We start from the raw sequence: 22,296 nt of genomic DNA, 5'->3' as shown, positions 1-22,296 counted from the left end.
AGTTCAGAGTAGCAAGCTTGCTGCACACTCTCTTTGACACCCTAAGGATTTTAAACTTCACCATTTTGTGGTCACTGCAGCCAAGGCTGCCCTTGACCTTCACATTACTCACCAGCCACTCCTTGCTGGCAAGGACAAGGTCCAGGATAGCATCTTTTCTCATGGGTTCCTGTACCACTTGTAAGAGGAATTTATCATCAATGCATTCCAGGAACCTCTTCGATTGCTGAAGAGACTGTTGAAGTCCCCCATGAGGACAATATTTCATAAATGCGAAGCTGCTCCTATCTATTTACAGAGGGTCTGCATCCACTCGGTATTCCTGGTCAGGTGGCCTATAGCCGACCTCCCACTACAATGTGTAATTCCCCTGCCTTCCTTTTAACTCTAACCCATGAGCTCTCTGTCAGCTCCTCATCCATCCCCAGGTGGAGTTCCATGGACTCTGGCTGGTCGTTGATATAGAGGGCAACACTCTCTCCCTTCTCCCCTGCCTGTCTTTTCCTACTTTCCAGTTGTGAGAGCCATCTCACTATGTCTCAGTGATACCATTGACATCATAGCACTGTAGGCACACGCATGCCTGTAACTCTATGATGCTTGTAATGCCTGTAACTGTAACAGGATGGAGATCAATGATGAGTAGTATTCCTCTGTCCTGGAACAGGTGCTGTTCAATATCTTCATCAATTATATTGACAGTGGGATCAAGTGCACCCTCAGCAAGTTTGCAGATGACTCCAAGATATATGGTGCAGTCAACATGCACAAGGGATGAGATGCCATCCAGTGAGACCTAGACAGGACTGAGCAGTGGGCCCAGGAGAACTTCATGAGGTTCAACAATTCCAAGTGCATTGTCTTGCACCTGGGTTGTGGCAACCCCCAGTATAAGTACCAGCTGGGGGATGTTAGGATAGAGCACAGCTGTGATACAAGGGACTTGGGAACACTGGTGGATAGCAAGCTGGACATGAGCCAGCAATATGCCCTCGCAGTCCAGAAAGCCAACCATATCCTGGGCCACATTAAAAGAAGCATGGCCAGCTGCTCAAGGGAGGTGATCCTGCCCCTCTGCTCTGCACTTGTGAGACCTCACCTGGGGTAATGTGTACAGATATGGACCCCTCAGTACAGGAAAGACATGGACCTGTTGGAGCGCGTCCAGAGGAGAGCCACAAAAATGATGGAACACCTCCCCTGCGAGAGAGTTGGGGCTGTTCAGCCAGGAAAAGAGGGAGACTGATAGAGGCCTTTCAGTATCTGAAGCAGGGCTATAAGAAAGAAGGGGACAGACTCTTTAGCAGGGTCTGTTGTGAAAGAACAAGGGGAAATGGTTTCAAACTAAAAGAGGGAAGATTTAGACTGAATACAAGGAAAAATTTTTTATGATAAGGGTGGTGAGGCACTGGAACAGGTTGCCCAGAGATGCTGATGCCCCGTCCTTGTAAGCATTTGAAGTCAGACTGGATGGAGCTCTGAGCAACCTGATCTATCTGTGGGAGTCCCTGTACACTGCAAAGGGGTTGGACAGATGACCTTTAAAAGGTCTCTTCCAACTTAAACAATTCTATGATTCTATGAATCTGATTCTATGACTATTACTTCTCCTCAAAGATCAGGAGAAACGAAGGAAGATGCAGCATGCCCTGAATACAGAGAAACCCACATTTTCTTCAGGGAAAGTTACCTAGTGATTTCAGAGATCCTGCTGGGAACATTTTCTTTCTATTATCCCAGAGTAATCTAACAGCAATATCTCTGCAGATTGCAGAAGAAGGGACTGACTGCATCGAGGACCAGGAGGTGGGCAGATCATATAACTATATTTGCAGACTGCAGTTTTAGGCAATCTGTCCAGAAATGCAGAGATAACTGCTATGGATGAGAGTGAATGGGTGCTCCTGAGTTTTCCTGAGACTCTTTCCCTAACTTAGGCAGCATTTCCCAGATCTGCTTTTTGCAGTGCTTTCAGCTAATGTGGTTTCTAGACATTTGGGAAGAAGGAGGGTTAAGCGTTTTGGGGCAGTCTCTCCTACTCTGTAGAGGGTAATCACTCAGTGTACCTGTGTGAGAATCCATGAACAAGGCAGAGCCATGATGAAATTCTTTCTGTTTCTTCCCTTTCTACTGCTGAAGTTGGAGATTACAGAGCTGTGTTTACAAACCAAAATCTTGGCTATACCCCAGCCTCATCAGAGATTCCGTTTATAACCTTGTATAGAATTTTTCATGCACAAATCAGTTACCTAGCTTTTGCATTAGATCTTGGTCATAAGTTTTGGATTAATATTCTTAGTAAGCACCTAAACAAATATTAGTGAATTTAATATTTTAATTCTACCCATGAGAGGTGAAAATGATTAACCTTTGATACACAAGTAAACAGCATCATAAAGAAGTTATGGAATTTAATACAGCACGTGAATCAGTAGGAACACTTAAGAAATAAAAACACCTAAAGATCTTAAATACCTACACAAAAAGATTTTAATATCTGTTTTAGTATGGGTCATTCTCCTTCTTCCTTGCATTTGCCATCCTAAGAAGGGAGTATGGAACTGTGCATAAAACCATTTCAGTGGCATCACTGTTAGCTTCAGTGCTGCTATATATTCTTACATCAGCCAGTTAGTAAAATATTTACTGTACTTTGTCTTGCTGTAACCATGAACAAGATTAGTAAACAACTGCTTGAGATCTTCAAGGAAAAAAAAAAAAAAGACAGAGTGATATTTCTGAATCTGAAACCTGCACCCAGGTTCTTTCACAGTTTTCTGCTATTTTGTAAAAAAGAATGCATTAAAAGAAGGAAAGGAGGGGGAGAAGAGGGAGCCAGGCAGCTTAACTTTTCTTTCCTCAGAAATTAGCACATGAAATCACATAGTTTTTTGCTTAGGAAATGCCAGCACTAACATTTTCTGAGAGCAGCTGATACCGCTTCAGCTCACAGTGCTACAGGAGGCCGCAGAGAAGTATTAAAAGGGAAGAAGACACCAGAGGAAACTGATTTTTGGTTTCATCTTCAAACTTCTTACCATCTCCAGCAAGTTCAAGAGTAACTGGCTGTGTTTCCTGACTATATTATATGCTCGACAACAAAGCTCCACGAACTCTTGAAAACGCTGTGGGTTTTTTCCACCTTCTGTGATGAAATACTCCATCTCTGATGTGAAGATGAAGGGAGCTCGATCCCTTGAAAAGAGAACAATTACATAAGAATTTTCACTTAAAACAGCAAATCATGCAAGGCAGTTAATACTTGTAACTCTTTATTCACATTTGTTTTTCCAGTATTACTTCCTCACTATTTCACCTCTCCTTTCCTCAAGAGTAGACATATTGCTCTGTCTGGTATCCCTGACTAATTAGGGCAGAGACAAGTCACACAGCAAGAGCTTCCTAGTAAGAAAGACAACAACTTAAAAGTTTGGAGCACACTTATTTTTCCTTTGGCATTTATTTATTTATTTATTTAAGTCTTACTGCTTCAATTTCTTGACTCTTGCCTGAAAGTGGATGTGGAGACGTTCTCTCTGAGCGCTGAAATTTTTAAAGGTTGTTCTCAAACAGGATAGGATATAAATATCAACTCCCTATTCGGCAAGAAGTGTATTTAAAAAAAAAGATACAACTCCACAATCCCAAACCAACAAAAATATATAACACATCATGCTGTCTTTAAATACACACCATTCTGAAAAGATACAGCAGAACAAACTAAAATGCATTCTGTTGTTTTCTGTACACTTACTCTATATTCACCCTAGAGTAAATGAGGTGTAGAATCTGAAGCCGTGTCTTGCCTTTTTTCTTATCACTAGCAGTGTTTGTGACTACAGCATTCTATTGAAGAACAAAGCCTATTAGCCAGGCTTCTGCTAACAATCCTATCATTTCATAGTTTCAGAAAAGACTGATATACGGCATCCTAGCACAGACAAAACTACTGCAGTGATTTGCTCACCACAACTATGTATATAGATGCAGGAAAACAGATTAGAGGGCTATATCCCAAGGAAATACATGCAATGAGTTGGTCCTTAAATCAAAATAAACTTGAGTTAACCAAATATTGGGAAACTTGAATACAGAAACAAAGTTCAAAATGTCTGTTCCTTGCTAAAACCTCAAAAGTGAGCTGAGTCTACACTGCTTACTGATTCATTCATAAAGGAGACGAATCTTTCCTAGGCGATTTCCTCATTTTCCTACAAAAATATTTGCTTTGTATTACTGCAGAAAGTTCAGGTGCCATGAAATTTTAGGCTGCAGATGGAAGGGTCAGTCAGAATAAATGTCCAGGTGACCTTCCCTTCTTATTCCTGGATTTCTTTTTTAGGTTATTTATATATAAGCCAACTTTTAAAACAGATCTCCTAAAAATGCTTTTCATCACAAAGCAGTCTAGCTCATCGTTTGAGATATTACTCCATTTCAGTTCAGTAGTATTAAAAATCATGAAGATCCACTATTTTCATTATTTCTCCACGTTTTTTATATACTACAAGACGTGAGTTCATAGTGTGACAGTTATACTCAGCAAGACTGTTACAGTTATTATGTAGTTTTGTTCCGTAGCTCTCAGAGAATTACAAAACTGATTCTAATACTGATTTCAGAGAGAATGATTTTCCCAGACCCCTAGATTTTCCCAAATGTTTTGAAAACAAATCTCAGTTTCTTATTTAGGGTCTTTGGGCTAAAATACCCCAAACCAAAACTACTGCTGTAAATGTTCAATAATCACGTTCAAAATTCATATTTGATTTTGGCTGTCCAACTGCATCAAGAGACACAATTACACTATGAAGTCATAGCCCTTTCTGAGCTAGTCCAAGTATCCTGCATTGATCTACTCAAGCTGAAAACAAACAGTGCAATCAGAAATTACTTTACTGGAAGAAATATGGTCTTTAACATTGTTGGGTTGGGCTGTGGGCCAACTTCCCAATAATGCAATGACTGCAACATTAGTCAATTTCCTTAGCATTATTGCTAAAGGATCTATTTGAACACATAACTGATATGTTAGTATTTATATTATTTACAGATTAATTTTACTTGTGAGATCATTTTAAGCAGTTTTACAACCTTCTTAATTTCTTTAGTATTAAGACATTTATTTCTAAGCTGATAGGCCTGTCCTCCCATATTAACCTGTCAAATATGATACAGAAATTTGCTTTCCATCAGAGCATTTAAGCCTGATTTTGCTCAAGGCCTTGTGATATCAGAGCCTCTCCCATAAGGTAACCCCTGCAACAAGTCAGACACTGAAGCTCCACGTCTGCATGTCTCTAAGTAAGCTGTCTGCTCAGATAGGCAGCCCTTTGCAATTGAAATAAAAACCATGAAAACAATTTAGTATTGGAGACAAGATTCACTAGAAGGAACAAAAGAGTCATTTCTCATGATAATATTTAAAAGTAAAGTTTCAGTGGGAAGAGATGATTACTCACTGAACATTAAGGATTATGAAAATACAATCAACAGGGCTGAATGTCTGTGTAAAGAGGCAAAATGTTCTTTGCTGTTTTCACAGACTCTCCTGGAATATAAAATTATGAAAGGAGGGAGTCTAAAAATTACTCCATAAAAATTGCAAACAGACAAGTGCAAGTTACCATCCAATTTGAATAGGAAAATTTACATTAGCAAAGAATAGAGGCTGCTTTACCTTCCATAAGAAAAAAGCAATGGCTGCCCTGGTTTTGCATGAGCATTCTAATTTATCACAGATACACATGCAGATGAACCTCATCCAGGTGTACAGTCTGTGTTTCTATATTTAAACCATCTCTAACCAATAGCCTTCTTTATGGTTTATAACTTAGATGGTATTATAGGTGACATTTACTGAGAAGATTTGCAATGCATCCAAAAGTTTGGTAATAATAACTATTAAAGCCATCATTTATTTGGACATAAATCTATTACATAATTTGTTCATATGAAATTATCTAAAAGATGTAAGCATGAAATACTTTATAACCCAAAACGTACCCAAGATGGCAGCTAAGCCCTATAATATCTTACATCCACAGAATGCTCAGACCAATGACTCCATACTACAACCAATGGGACACTAACCCTTTGGCCTAAAATCTGTATTTATTACAGTTTGGTATTTCCATGAAATTAATGAAATAGTTGGCTTTAGTTTAACAACAACAACAAAAAAATCCTCACTGAGAGAATTAGTATGATTTGAGGTATACTACAGATGTATAGTGCATAATGTCTCCAAAATGACTGAATCAATCATATCTTTCTTTCTTTTCTCCCCCTCCCTCCGCTAAAGAACCAGAGAAGATTAATGAGCCCTTTGGTTTTACATGATAAATCAGTCAAAAGAGGCAATATCTCAATTTATAACAGAGCCTGATTGCAGGCCTAGACATTAAAGAGTTCTAATTTACTACGGCTACGACAAAAGAGTTTACTCAAGTCATTCAGGGAAAAGTAAGGTTAGTTTTACATTTTGGTCAATTGTTTTTTTTCCTTGTGTACTGCTTTCAGAGATTTAAGATTTTCATGGGAATGTGTTTTATGGTTCCTCTGGAGATGAAGAATGTTTGGATAATATGTCATGAGAGAGAGGAAAGAAAGGAAACCTCAAGTAACTGAAGAGATCACCATGAAAAAACAAACTTAGTTTGGAGTGATGGGAAAACCTACTGTGACTTTACTATAGGCTGGAAATATGTTGTAATCTCAGAAGATCAGCAAGATCATCAGGATTTGCTGTGAAACAGTAGATGTAACCTGATTAACGAACCTCAGAAGATAAACAATGGCTTCAGCCTTGCTTATAATGAATCGCATGGTATATGATATTTAAGAAAGATACACTGACTTCCTTTAATATTAAGTAGCAAGAACATACGATAATCAACAAAAAATGACCTAAGCTCAGATACAGTCTAAACTTCCTAGTAGTGTTTTTATTATTGTTTAAAATGCAGTAATACAATGAGATCAAAACAGGTGAGTTTTCTAGATGTAGTCCACATTGTCATCACATGGACTTAGGAAACAGAGTGAAAAACCCTACAGAACTGTTTGCAGTTGAAAAATCAACTGCTCAGTTGCATATACCACATATATTCCCTGACTACTTTAAAACTTCATAGGCTGAGTCAAGAGTGATTGACGGTATTCAGCATAACTATGTGGAATTTTGATGTATCCATTAAAACAGGAGGAGCTTTTAGGGAATGTTTGAAAGCTGACATATTTTGCTCTGCAGCAAAAGCTGAAAGCTTATGGAAGAAAACACACACACAATGAATAAGATTGCTTATTTCTGTAAGCTAAATGAAGATACTTAATCACAGTAGTTGTATACATACATAAATGTATATATATATATATTTGTAAACGTGGAAAAAAAACAGGAGCAAAATTGTCCCTTGTATATATTACAGAATGAAAAAGTAAACAACTGCACAGTATAATTTATCTTCAGCAAGCTTCAGCAAGCATACAGAGAGTCGTAAAAAATATGCCTAGAAGGGTGACCATAAGAGATACTTGATCTTCCTCCTTACCAGGACAATATCAACCATAAACATGCTTCTGAGATGCCTGTTTATCTTATTCTCAAAGACAGAATTCTTCTACAATCTCCCTATCAGATTTCTGTTCCAGCATCTCCCTCACAGAATTTTTTTCTTAATGCCTAGTCTAACCTTGCTGCACTTTAATACCATTATTTCTTGCTCTTTCCTAAGGGAACATGAAGTTCTTGTCTTCTTAACAGCAGCCTCTAATGTATTCACAGATTTTTATTATGTCTGTCTTCAATCTTCTGTAGAGAATTGTTTCAACCTTTTCTCATATGTTTTGTTTTCCAGTTGTCTGATAATTTTAATTACATCTGTCTGGACTCCTTGCAATTGGACCATATCTTTTTGAAAGTAAAATGCTGAAAGTATTCCAGTTTTACCAGTGTCACATGAAGCAATACGATTACTTCACATTTCATGCTTTACAATTCAATATTCTATCATCAACTTTGTATAACTCTCAGATACATTTCTGAAAAACTATCCATCACTGCTAACTCCAACTTTTAGCAGGGTCAAAAGATCTTGTATAGGTATCTCCTAAACAGTCAACAACCTTATTCTCTATCTCAGCATACTAGTTACTAAAGAAAATACTGGAAGATGTCAGTCACCTCACAAACTTTATGATATGTTACTTGGTGTATCCTTCCATCTTGACAATGAAACACAGGCAGATAGCTTCCATAAATGGTTGTTAAAGCAGTTCTGCACTTTTTATAAAACTTAAATACTTCAGTTGCTGGGCATGACAGCAATTTTCCCATCAACTTCAGTTATGGTTGCTACCACTTAGAGTATCACTGGCTTGTATTGCAAATCTATGTTCAGATTTGTTTAGAAAACTTTTCTAGTTTCTGTTTATTTTACTGAAGAAATATTGCAAACTGTTCCACACATAAGTGTCCGCTCCTGAAGAGTGAAAAAAGTCTCTTGCTGAGATTTTATTTCACAAATCATCAAAAACTGACATACAACATCCATGTCTAAACAAAATGACAATCTAAATTTCAATTGTCAAAGTAATTACAATGCTTTAGAATGGAATAAAAGAGATAAGTTAATTAGCAAGTTTTGAACAGTTCCAACCCTCCCCCGAAAAAGAAAATCACCACCGCCCAAAAAAAAAACCACAAGTAAAAAAAAAAAAACTCACCACAAATCAATAAAAGAGAATGTATTTTTTCCTGAGAGATTTACCCTGAGTATTTTTCTTGATAGCTTTTATTTCCAGTAACACACAGATGGAGACTCACTTGGCTCAACAGGGAACTCATGACTAAGCTTAAAGGCAAAAAACTTATATAGTAGGTGGAAGCAAGGACAGAAATACAAAAAACTCTACCTGGGCATGCAGAAATGGTGTTAGGAAAACCAAAGCTCAACTAGAAATAAAACTGGCAGTGAACATGAAGGGAAAGAAGAACAACTAATACGACAGTAGCAAAACAATGAACAGGCTGAGGGAAGTAAGCTTGTTTACCCAGGGAAAGATAAGGTTTTCAGGAGACCAAATAGCAATATTTTAATGTCTATAGGAGGCTATGAAAAGAATGGAGCCTGGCAAGAATAAGGGACAAAGGTCTTAAATTGAAACAGCTGAGGTTTTGACTGACCATAATGGAAAAAAAGAACTACTCACTACGAGGATAATTAAATATTGAAACAGGATGCCCAGAGAGATTGTCCTGGGAGGTTATCAGGATTCAACTGGACAAGATCATAGGTAAACAGGACTGAAGTAAATGTCTGAGCATTCTCAGCTCAAGTAAACTACACGTATATAATATTTTTGACCTCCATTCTTCAACCAAAGGACTAGAAATCTATACCAACAAAGTTTTAACTCTATTTTCTGCTATTTCTACTACTGTTTGAGATATCTACTGGATAAAAAGTTCTACCTGCAATTTTGAAACCTCCCTTCTGACTATAGTTTCACTCATCTCATTTTTATATGAATATCAATTTTTAGAGGCAGAAACCTCATTGTAGAAGAGACCTTCTGGAATTCTTAGGCAACTGAGGACAGTTCTTAAACCACTATGACCTTATTTATTCATTACATTTCTTCTTCTTGATATCAACTTTGTTATTACTTTTATTTTTGATTGTTAGAATCTTGATGTGAGCTTCCCAGTAAAGTGTCTATATTAGACATACCCACTATTTTGGTCAGTAATAAAAGTAAGATTTCATACACTGAACTTAGCCTATTCTAGAATATTCATCTGTGTCTGCCAGTAATTGCATTGGTTACGAGATTTAATCATGCTTAACTGATACGGTGGAAAGCAAGCTGAAATCCTCGCTTAAGCTAAGGGCTCTGATTTATCATTCTGTTAACATCCAGTTTCCCCATGTAAACTGAGATATGGTAACTATCTGTGCTCCTTTGCCTGTTCAAGTGCAAAATAATGTCACTTAACTAAAACGCCTTTCACAGTGGGCCAAGTCAAGTTACTGAAATGGAAATTGGAGTACATCTGTTCCCATAGGATTACTATGCAAAGTGACAGTATAGGTAAGACAAATATGGTCAGCTAAAGTTAGATATGGTCACAGTTTTCAATGTAAACCTAATGTTTGCAGCGTGTATTGCCATCAGAGACTCATTTAGAACCTTGCCTTGTCACAAGAAAACTGGCAACAGACTCATGATGGGAAAGTAGAAACTAGTTTGAGTCATTTCTTGTTGGTTTTCACACTGGCTGCATTTTCCCAGTCTCTACTGTGACCACTAGTTATGCTGAAATCTGACCACAGAATTTATTCACGTACATCAGAATTTCAAACACTTTGTACAGTCAGATACTTTGGAAGAATCCCCAAATAGATTCTCCCTATAAGATGTACTCAAAGAACATATATCTCCTGGCTGCAACCCTGCATCTCACATGGACTAATTTAAAAGCACTACCGTGTCCAGCACTACTGTGTCCAGGCACATTCTGGGGCTTCAAGTCAGGGTCCTAATCTTGAGAAACACATACAAAGCAGCTTGTACTCCAAGTCACCAGCAATCAGATTGCATAACAATTTTAAGGTGTATTTAATTCCTTTATATACTTTACATTCAGTACCAGTATTTGAAAGTGTTTAGTACAGCTTTCCTGATGCTTCATATCATTTTCTACGACAATCACATTTTCCAGGTCTGTTAGGAATTTATTACTAACCATATGGATAGAATAGTTGAGAGTTAATTCACAAGGAGATTGTGGCAATTCCTCTTGTTAATAGAGATTGCTGCCCAACTTCTTTTTGTGTTATGACTGCCTCTCAGCAGTGAAAAAAAAAAAAAAAGGGATTTTAAATCTCAAGACCTGAAAGATGCCTTAAAAAAACTGGGTTTATATCTCACACTGGCTAATTAACCAGCTAACAGGTCTTTTCTGTATGAGACGACTATTTGGAAAAGTTAGTAGATGTCTGATGGAGTTTTGTATTCCAAAAACAGAAGGATAAATCAGTGATGAAGAAGTTGAAATTTCTTAGAGCAGAGGATGAAATCCAACATGAATTAAATATGTCAGTATGCTTTCCACTTAAGGATGAAGGACAAAGAGGTAATATGCAGAACAAGCAGAAATAGATACCAAGACCAAGCTACAGAGATTAATTTAAAATTGCTTGATATACACAGACTGTGTGTGAGAGCAGCACTCCCTGAATATAAATAGGTATGTAGAATGCTTTTAGAGAAACAGATGCTACAATAAAATGTTTCTGAGGGAGGAGGAAAGAGGAAATGTCTCTGTAAAGAGTTACACTTTGAAAAGAATAACAAAATCATACAATCAAAGTGAATATCGTGTCTTTTTCTCATTTATTTCTGTTTTATTGTTAAACTTGCTGTTTGTAGAGTCATGATCTACAGAAATTCATGGAGTAGCTGAGAAAAAAAGAGAAGGAGAGAGGGGAAAATGAAATCTCTGAAATAGGAAAGTGATAGAGAGTCACTGAAAAAACTTGTGTGTATGAAAAAACTTGTGTGTATATCTTGCAAAGTGGAAGGAATTCCACTGGTGGCTCTGATGGCATCAAATAGTTTATCTAGCCCAAATAACTGTTGCCAAGAATACATGATAGCTCCTTCAGGAAAGCAGCTATACCCAAAGATTGGAAAGTAGCTAATGACATGACTCAGCAGAATGAAAAGCTAGGGTGGATACTGGGAGTCATGACAGATGGGAACTGGGTTCCAGGGAACCCCATAGAGCAGAAGAACAATGCACTTAGATGAACAGAACTGGACAGGGTCAAATCAGTACAGAGACTGTATGGGGAAAAAAAAAAAAACATGCCCTCCTTAAAGTCTTTTGAAGTCTTAGTACTTTGAAAAAGATAACAAATTAAATCAAGAATACCAAGTGGACAGCGAATATAATTTACTCATAAAGCTTAAACTGAATGCTCTCCACAAGAGGCTATTACTGAAAATAAATGCCCACTAGAAAGGCACAAACTACTATTCAGGATTGATAATTAGAGAAAGCATCAAAACAGCAACAATAACCGCCAGTGTTCAAAGTAGACAAAGAGAACAGAAATGCATCTGAAACTCAGGACTGCAAATTGTACTGCTCGGTCTTGATTTGTGCTTTTGGTGTTTAACTTATGGCAAGTAGAGGTGCCTAACTTCAGAAATGATGGACTTCTTGCCTCATAAATTCAAGCTCCTTTAGGCCTTTTCACCTTCCAGGTGATATTGTTTCACCTTTATGTCTTTTATGCATATTTCACCTTTTGGTCTTTATGCAAAGACTTATGTGTATGACTAACTTTAAACACCTGTATAATCTTATTAAGACCGTTGGGGATACTAATGCTTTAAGTCATGAAATTAAATCTCTCCAGGATTTCAGTATAAGATTTTTGAAGGGTAACATAGAGGAAGTGCTGAAAGTGGATACTGGCTTTTATACTTCACGTAAACAACTAACTTCAGATTGATCATACTGGAGAAATGAATTTAACCTGAAGACAGTAAACTATTAAACAGGCACACTGAAACATTTCTAATGAATTTTCTTCAGCAAACAAAACAGGGTAGCCCAAAGTAACAGTTTGATTATATATCAATTTATTTTTCAACTTTCTAGACTTTTCCTTTAAGTAGTACTCCTTAAAAACAAAACAAAAACAAAAAAGAGAGAATATCTCAAATTCTTACCTTCCTTCTTCCATTTTTTTTTTCTTAAAAGTAGGAAAAATAATCATGTAGATAGAACTTTTTTTGACCTTTTTTTTTCTGAATGGATTCCACCTTTGACATTTTAGAAATGCCTAAAAAGAATGCATTTCTTCAGCTAAACTCTTCCAGGAAGACTAAAATCAATGTTATTAACACTGAAGTTATTAACACTAAAAATGAAATGTGTTACCTATTAAATAAGAAGAGATAATTTTCTACATGCTCACACTTTCTTGAGCGCTTTTCAGTTCAGGAAATTACTGACGTAAGAAGAAAGTGTGGGAAACATCACTTTCCCATATTTTTGAAACTTCCTTCAAAAAACCCAGTGGAATAGTTAGATTGCCTCTAGTAATTAACTTTGCAGAAGAAAACCAACTCAGCAGATGTAACTTCTGGGAAAACCCCACCAACATGGAGGATTAGTTTGGCAAAAAGATGAGGGTCTCTGTGATTCATATCAAGGAAAACAAAGGTCAGTGGTTGGTTATTTAAAAAAATAACAGACACAAGTTATTACAATGTGAATATATAGTATGCTGTGAGCTGTACTACTCCATATCTTGCCATCAGCTTTCAGACTACATATAGTTGACTTAAAAAGAACAGTAGTTCTGGAAGTGACTGGTAGTGGAAAGGAGGTGACTGGTAAAGATTGGACTAGTTCAGTTAGTACAGGATTTAAATAAATATCTTACTGCCTAATTCACCAATTAAGAAATGATTAAAAGGAACTGGTCAGCATTGAAAAGAAGAAAAAAAAAAAATGTAGCAAGTACAGCCACGAGCCTGACACCTTCTTCCATGCCGTTTTATGACTGCCTTACTCCCATATGATTACCTGGATAATAGTACACCTGTTTCACCCAGAGTGGGTCTTAGAAGTTGATTGCCATGGGATAGTCAATAGTGAAAGAAAAGGACAGTTAGATGAAATTAAATGATAAAAGTTCTTCATACAGTTTGCAGTGTACCTGAACAATTCAGTTCTTTAGGATAACATAGGGTCAAATGCAGTGGCTGGATTGGGGAACGAAAGAAGTGGAATTTTATTAGCACTAAGAAAATGTGTTGATTAATATGAATAAAAAATAAAATAAATGAAGCCTCATTTTCAAAAGGAAAGTTTCCTGTGGGAATTTGGGAATAATTCCTCTGCCAAGCTCTCTTATGATGCTTTTGGTTAGATGTGTCTCCCTCCAAGACTCTTCTGAAACATTAGTTCCAAGGCCCATATAAAGATAGGTTATTTGTACTATTTAAGATATTTGCCTCTGTGAAGGTATGGGGAACTAGAAAGACAGAATGTTCCTGATTAGTCTTCCCTCTGAAAACAGTAGGTGCTGAACCACTTCCTTCTACCTTGAACTCAAAAATGGGCAGGTTTATTGGACACCTTTTAAAAATGGGGGCAGGAAATGGAAAAATTAACTTAGCTGTTGTGAGGGTGTTATGCAATCATGAATGCAAGAATGAGTACGACTGCATGAATTACATCATCTTCAAAGGACACTCTGAAGACTCACATTGGATTTCATAGAAAGAACCACAGCCCATGCATGACAGTGTGGGATTCTCAAAGCTGCTGTGTATATTTTTATTTACATCAGAGGAAATGCTCCATATTCAGAATGTCGGAGAGCACCTATTCTCAGGAAGATTTATGAGGAATAAGATTTTGTTACTGTCAAAAAGCACTCACTGAAAACAGACTGGATAGCTGTTGCAAGAAAGGTATCTTCCTAAATTTTGTCAGGAGTGTCCATTTTTATCATTTCAGATAGTGCGCTATAATAATTTATTCATTTGCATAGTTTGTTGTTGTTGTTATTTGTTTAGGGATTTGCATTAGACACTTTTCATTCTTTAAAGCTACCTACAGAACTTCACAAGCATGTATATAGCATCTACTGTACAAAAAAGAAACAAAAAACCTAAGGGTTAGCACAAATAATTCAGAAGATCTGAAATTATTTTGTTGCTGTTTTATCAGTATTATTTTAGGAGCATGAAATCATTTGATAGTGCAAAGAACTCAAAAATCTAATACGAACTCAAATAAAAATTTAGTATAAAGAAGTGTTAAAAGTAGAGACTAAAACTACCTCGGGATTTGCCTTGTGGGAATGGATGGGTACAAATAGTACTGAGGGTTTTAAATTCAGAGTGAGCCTGAAATTTATGGAAAGTAGAAATGTCATAGGCCCGTGTTCCTGTGTTACAAATAGTATGTTACATTTCTTGAAGGTGCATTCAGCTCATGAGAACCATAGTCATTAATCTTGTACCTGCTCAGCTGCACACAGGTTCTGGGAAGACCCATGATGTTCACAACCTACAGAAAGTATGAGTATTTGTTTTTCTCAGGAACCATGAGGGAATTAAGTAGAGGTTCCAAAATGTCAATTATCATTTTATTTTATGGCTTAAAAACAATACACTGCATGGAGAAACCGGAAAAAATGGCTACTGTTTATGGAGGTTACTACAATGTAAGTCATTTTTATACTCTTATTTACACAGTGTAGTAAGATAGAACTGTAAAACAATAAAATTAAAATCTACTTTTATTGTTGCTATTATATAACTTCTACTTCAATTTGATTGCTGTGTGTCGCCTTATATTTTTTTGGTCCTACCTTTCGCTAAATAATTCTTTGCTCTTGGGAAAACACTGCTCAAGAAAATTTCTGCTGGGCTCTAAAAGGTTTGCTGGAGTGAGGGATGCAACATTTAACTAAGTGTGTCTGAGTATCTTTTTATGGCTCTGCTCTGCTTTATTATTTCCCTAGCAAGTAAGTAGGATTAAAAGAACATATCTTGAATGACTGATGATAATTCTGAGCACTGCAGCTAAATCTTTTGACTGTCTAGCTTAGGGAGTACTTATTAGCTTCATCAGCTTCCCTCATATCAATATTCCCACAGTTATTTCTGTCTCACACACAGAGATAGTCTAAAATAGTCAAAGGCAAGCTTAAAAAAAAAAAAGTAAGAAAACAAAAGAAAAAAAAGGAATGATTAACTCAAACTATTAATTCCAGTACTAGTTCTGGAAACTATTAGGAAACACGGAGGAAAGTCATTCTCCCCACTTATCTTGTCATTATTAAGGATCATTCATCCATTCCCTATATAACAGTTTCTTCATGTACTGTACACACTAGAATTATCCTATCTATTTTTATTACATCTCAATTAACTCCCCTATAGCATGTTCACAGTAGGAACTAGAATACATGATCGCACTATTTTACTTATGCTTATCATTGGATAGGCATCAGAGATAGATACAAACAGAAAAATCAGTCTTGTCTAAGTAAAACAGGATATTTGCAAAGTAGAACCTAACCTTCATTATCTTTGAAAGATGATGAAAAGATTGCAGTTTCACCCACAGTGGCATAATGCAATCATTTTCCATGTCTAATTGGAAAATTTGGTTTATTCTCTCAATATGGCAAAGGAGTTGTCAGTCACAGACACCTACGGTTTGGGATTCATTATAGAAACACTGTTAGAGAAAAAACGGAAAGCAGAATCATTTTGACATAGGCCAGTCTACTATTCTGTTCACTATTCAGGTTAATCTAATTCAAGTTTCTGACCAGACAAGAGTTTAAGGCTTTTTGCTAGTTTGTTTGGTTTTAAGACTGGAAGGGGATCTCCAACATCTCATTTTAGTTAGCTTTCCAATCATTCCTATATTTTTAGATGTTTTGTGAAAAAGTGAAAGAATTTCTAGAAACTTTAGGGGAAAAAAAGCATGATCTTGTTTGTACTTTTTTTAATGGGTATTCAGAACATTTTTTTTAAGTCTATTTATTATATATATTAATATAGATACAAACCTTCTTATACTTCCAAATGTCTGTGCATGACCTAAAAATCTTCCGAAATCAATGTGAAACATGTGTCCAGCATTTGTCAACATTATGTTGTCATTGTGTCGGTCACAAACTCCTAGAATGAAGGTGACAACACACCAGCCAGCACAGGAATGAAAGAAATTCCTTATTGCCTAGTTAATTAAACAAAAGAACTTATTAGAAATAGAGACGACTTTTTTTTTTTTGCAGTGCTAATGATAAAAAAAATGTGGTTCTACAAATGTTGCTAACATTTTAACACAGGTGTTCTTAGGATAGGTAAAGAACAAGTAATACAGAAATTTCAAAGTTACATTGCAACAACAATTTTATGCATTATGTGGTTTATAGATGCTTGGAATTCTGTGGAAAACTTTCAAGGTGAAAGATACCTAAGAAAAGTAAGATTATTGTCAGGAAGCTTAGATTTTCTGTGCAGTAGTCTGCATCTGTATTGTAAAAGAAATTGTTTAGAAGTAAGATAGAAATCTATTAATTTTATAAATTGCATTGTAAAGAAGTGGGTTATTTTACTCAATTGTTCTGTACCTACGTGGGTCTTTTCTCTCCACATTTCAACTGCATTAAATTACAATGGATCAAGTCTCACACTATCCCAGCCCAAATCATTCAACTCCATTTTACAGAAATGAACCGAAATGACAAAGGCTAAATCATTTTCTGCGCACAGCATCTGCAAATCCAAATAGACTATGAGTTCAAACCAAATGTCATGCAGAGAAAACCAAAAGAATGATTAAACTGCAAACCAGTCTAGCTTTTCTATTTGATATAACCTACTCCACTGATGAGCACTTTTACATAGCAGAGATGTGTACTTTCCCAGTTATTCTACTCATTCAGATCTATCCTATCAATCTTTACAGTACTACATTGTGGCACTGCTTTTTGCCAAAAATATGTCTACAAATGGCGGAGGAAAAAGTGCAAGCTGCTGATCTGCTTACCAGACACCCTTAGGTGGGTTCTGTTTTCTGCCAAGTTCTGTGAGAAGTATTTAACAACTGCAGACTTCTCCAATTAGAAGAATCTTCCCAATCACTTTCACGACATATGCATTCCGCATCCTCTCTAGAGTTATTTCTGATTAAAATCATGATCAGTCTTCTACCCCAGAAAAAAAGGAATAGTTCTCATCTTAAAAAAAAAAATCTTATCTATTACAGTTTAAGAACTGTAAATGCAGTTCTTATTCAAAAGTCTTAATTTCTTATGGGTATCGATCACAATGTGATTCATTTACACAGAATTGCAAAAAATCCTTACTTGTGATCATCATGTTTTTAGACGAAACCTACATGAGACAAGGCAAATCATTATTCAGGCATTTAAGATTTCCATGTAGATTGAGGCTGACATCTGCAATGGCTGATACGGTGGATGACAGCACTGTGGAACACTTAGGCCACAGCACAAGACTCAGGTGAATTTTATGTCTAACAGTACTACTTACCCACTTAGATGACCTTGGATAAAACACCTAAGCTTTCTGTGATTCTGCTCACTCAACCATAAAATGAGGATATTAAAGCTTATTCTGCATAAGCTTTTTGAGCACCCTAAATACAGTATTGTATGAGTAAAAAATTACTAAGTAAAAGAGAAAGGTTAATTCACCAGCAGGTGCAAGGTGAATATATAGCAGCAATTTTGTGCATGCCCTATGCAATCAGAGCAGACTGCATATTATATATTTAAAAAAATCAAAAGAAAATGAGTAGAAATAGGTTTTATAATATTTCACATTAATGATACTTTACAAAGAGTAGCAGCAGTAAGAAAACAGGTTTTCAGTCAATAACTAATAGCTAACTAACTTTTCAATCCAAATGTTGGCTGCACATCTACCGTTACGCTATAAACATATGAAATTTTTTCTGTTTTTATTTGTGTATGGATTGTTCCTGTTTAATTGAATCTACATGATATACTAGGAATTTGAATGTTCTTATTGAAAATATGGATGAACAAAATCCTACTGAAATAACTAGAACACGTTTACGCTATATATCAGTCTACTAATGAACTTTTAAAAAAGCACTTCATTTACAAAATGATAACACCCAAAGCTTCCCTTTAAAATTAATTTAAAATGTTGGCTACTAATCTACTGCTGGCATGGAGAAGGAATCAAAAATTGTCCCAGCAACACAAATAGTAAAAACTTTTTAATGGGCCTTAGAATATGCTCAATCAACAAAGAAAGAATAGAAATTCCTTTCAAGAGGAAATCTCTGCTTTTATAAATAAAATTTCTGGTTTCTTGGTTCATTAATAATGCTTGGTTTCATGTAAACAGATGCATTACATGGGATCCCACAATGTGATGTGAAAAGCTTGATCTTATGTATCATATGACTAGGCAGTTTCTATAACAGCTTTCTAAAACTTAGTACTGCCGTGGCTAGTTTCAAATACAGGAAACCCACTAAGATTTTGCATTATTTATATAAAATCAAGTATTTCAAGAGCTGGATCTAAAAAAATATCTCAGAGCTCAAAATTTAATACTTCAGATTCTCTTCACTTTACTGTTTCTATTTCAAAACACCTCTATGATGTGTTTTTATAGGAAAAGCATTACAAAGCAGCTGGTCCAGAGCAGTATCTCTTTAGAAAGAGAATGGCAATTTAAATCAATTCCCTGGCTTCTATGCCTGTTACTTGTTTGCCTTGAGTGTGAGTCATCTGTTTTTGCTGCATACTGTCATTATGATTTCTTGTTTCACATGACATAGGATGAAATATATAATAAGGTTCATTATGATGTTACCTCTTGGTAACTGGATTCCAGACGATGGTGATGACGGAACCATTTTTTAATTGTGTTTTCTTTCAATGGTCCTATCAGTCCAGATTCCCTGTGGATCTTGGCTAGTGTGGTAGCATCTGGCACCATCTGTACCAATCCTAATCAGATACAAAAGAGGTCACATGAGAGAGAAGCCCACAACTTTAAAAAAACATGAAGACGGCCAATGCGTTTGCATATTTTTGGATCATTCCATGCAGAAAAAATACATGCTCAGGAGCTTATAAAATAATGCATTCAATCAAGAAGATAGATCAAGATTTAATTTTTTCTTTGTCTTAAGAGACAATAAAACAAAGGACAGGCAGTGAAAAATGGCAGTTCCATGAAGAAATAAAATCACAAGTACCAACACTGCATACATAACTGTTTCAAGGTACCAACAAGGCCAACAAGATTCAAAGTGGGTATAATACGTGTGCAAACAAAAAATCTGTTAAAAAAATTTGATCAGATATTTACTATGGAAAATAAAGTTCTTTCATATGCATTTATTGTAAAGAATACTACAGACATTTTTTCTGCAGTATATTATACTGATCACAGCTGGAGACAGTATACTACTAGATAGTGCAGAGATTAGTCTGATCCAAGGTGACATATACTAGGTCTTCAAAATGCAGAAGAAGCCAAATATTTTGCAATGCTTTACTTGAATCTTATGTCCCCACTGCATGTACTTAATTCCCTATTTGGATGTGAGAGCTGGCTTGCCAGCCTTATGTCGCTGTTCCTGTAGTTGGTCCCCTGGCACCTCACTCTGCAACTCTGCATTACAGGAAGGACTTCTAATGAATTCAGTTGGTGACAGGCTTCTCTACAATGCCATACCTCGAAAGTGGTATCCTCAGAGTGCTTTATCTGCTTTATACTTATCTGTGTTTGCTTGAGATTTAAATGATTCCTGTGTTCCCATGACTACACAATGACCATGTCCTGTCCCCCTTGAGTGGAAAAGCTGGTCCACAAAGCAAGATATTAGCCCAGGACTTGGAGGATCTGAGTAAACAAGTGTACTTTTGCACATGTTCTGTATGACCATGTGTATGCACATCACTTGGTCCTTTTATCCTTGATTATTAACTGTAAATCAGTTATATTAACACTTCTATTATTATTAAGGAAAGACATTGTGGGGAAAATCTGAGATGTTGAGAGGTTTTCTGCTACAATGGTACTGAAAGGAAGAACATATCAGACAGAATATTATTTGCAGATGTTATCTATATCTTTCCTGGCAAAAATCAAATTAAGTGTTAGTATATCAGAGAGACTATAATACTGTATTCAGAAGTAATATTCTTTGTGTTATTTGCCTTTGAAGTGGAAGTCTTCAGGCTTTGAATTCAACCTCTGGAAAGAAGGCAGTAGTCTTTTTCAGTTCATCTTAACCACCTGCCCCATGTGTGAAGTTATCTGTACTTCCTCATAGTCCCTTCAGATCATTCATCCTCTCGTTTTCTCTTTGAGGCTTGCAGAAAAAAAATGAGTATCATTTTTTTTATTATTATTTTTTATTTTTTGGTAGATTTTCTACAGAAGATAATCTGAATAGATCAGTCTTCTGTTGTGAAAGGAATATTTTCAGTAAAACATTTAGAGAGGCAGTGAAAAATAGTAAGCTTTTTGCTGTCAGTAATTTTTTTTAGCAGGCAATTGGCATCCCTGCTACAGCTCTACTATAACAACCATAAAAGAGAGAAATAAAGCTTTCAGATGAGTCAGGCCTGCCGTAAGCAGCATAAATCACAAGAGTAATATTTCAAATTCAACACTGCAAAGCTGTCATCACTTGTCTACAGGTACCTTCTGTAGCCACAAGCTTCTAGGTTCATTTAAGCATCTTCATGGGATCACACTGGATTAAAACTTTAGTAGCTATAGTCAATTTTTTCCAAGGCCCTCTTTTTGATATCTGAAGTTGCTTTTAAGGATATGGTGAAAGCTGATGGTATTGAAGCTTTTACAAAATTCTAGCCTAGGCTGTTGCACAATTCAATAAGTTTGGTTGTACTTCTGGAAAGCAATGAACGGTCAGGATTATACAGGCATACAATTTAGGGCCTGAATAACTGAAGTTCTGAGCATTTTTTTTTCTTTTTTTAATTTTTTTTTTAACAAGGAACAATAAACAGGACATTCATGAAAATAAAAGTTGAGCAAAGGCTATTTCTGTACCATTGTTTACATGAGATATGAATAATGTGATAGGAATAATCTTTGTAAACTGAAACTGACCTTGGCCTTTTCCTGTAGATAAACATCTATAAATTATCATTTGCATATCCAGACCTTCTTGGAGCCATATGTTGTCCATCACTCGAATAATTTGCAGAACCAGCATATCTTGACGCAGATCATCGCCTATCTGTTAAAACAGCACAAGAAATCCAAGTTTCTCCTTCAATACCACACAGCTTCATAATTAATTTGGACTTTTTCCTATGCAAAAATAGCTACGTTTATTTTACAGTAACCCCCTCTTGTTTTTCTTCAAATTTGCTTGTTATCTTTCTGCATCAAAAAGAGAATGGAATGGATGGCACAAGTAGGCAGCCATAGAAATGGTAGCAAATGCTCTCTGATTAACAGCCTCTCCGCTTATTATTCCTATGCAATTATTAAAGTTTGAAAATTTAATCCGGAGGTAGGATCCTAATATAGCTACATTTTAAAGTCTACCTAATGCCAGATCCCTTTTCAAAAATGACAGCATTTGACCTAATGTTAAGCTTCACAACTTGAGTTTGCAGCAGGCTGAGGGGAAATTTATAATCAATTTACATTTTATCCATGACATAATTCATATTCATTTTCAAACAGTGG

The 22,296-nt window shown here is 36.1% G+C and overlaps 1 protein-coding gene across 6 annotated transcripts in view; it reads right to left on the bottom strand.

The window, feature by feature from the left end:
- Positions 1-22,296, bottom strand: part of PIK3C2G (phosphatidylinositol-4-phosphate 3-kinase catalytic subunit type 2 gamma) — a 313,307-nt gene that overhangs the window by 55,285 nt on the left and 235,726 nt on the right. For all 6 annotated transcript variants that reach the window (XR_002436670.1, XM_021390880.1, XM_021390901.1 and 3 more), the window contains 4 exons: positions 21,709-21,838; positions 19,432-19,568; positions 16,620-16,789; positions 3,039-3,195 (listed from right to left, as the gene is read on the bottom strand). Coding sequence is in view for 5 of the 6 variants with exons in the window: in XM_021390880.1 (XP_021246555.1) it covers positions 3,039-3,195; positions 16,620-16,789; positions 19,432-19,568; positions 21,709-21,838 (594 nt within the window). In the remaining variant the exon portion in view is untranslated. The remainder of the gene's footprint in view (positions 1-3,038; positions 3,196-16,619; positions 16,790-19,431; positions 19,569-21,708; positions 21,839-22,296) is intronic.

The sequence above is a fragment of the Numida meleagris genome, chromosome 1, assembly GCF_002078875.1.
Source record: "Numida meleagris isolate 19003 breed g44 Domestic line chromosome 1, NumMel1.0, whole genome shotgun sequence".
NCBI classification, from domain to species: domain Eukaryota; kingdom Metazoa; phylum Chordata; class Aves; order Galliformes; family Numididae; genus Numida; species Numida meleagris.
This window is presented reverse-complemented; position numbering and strand designations above follow the sequence as displayed.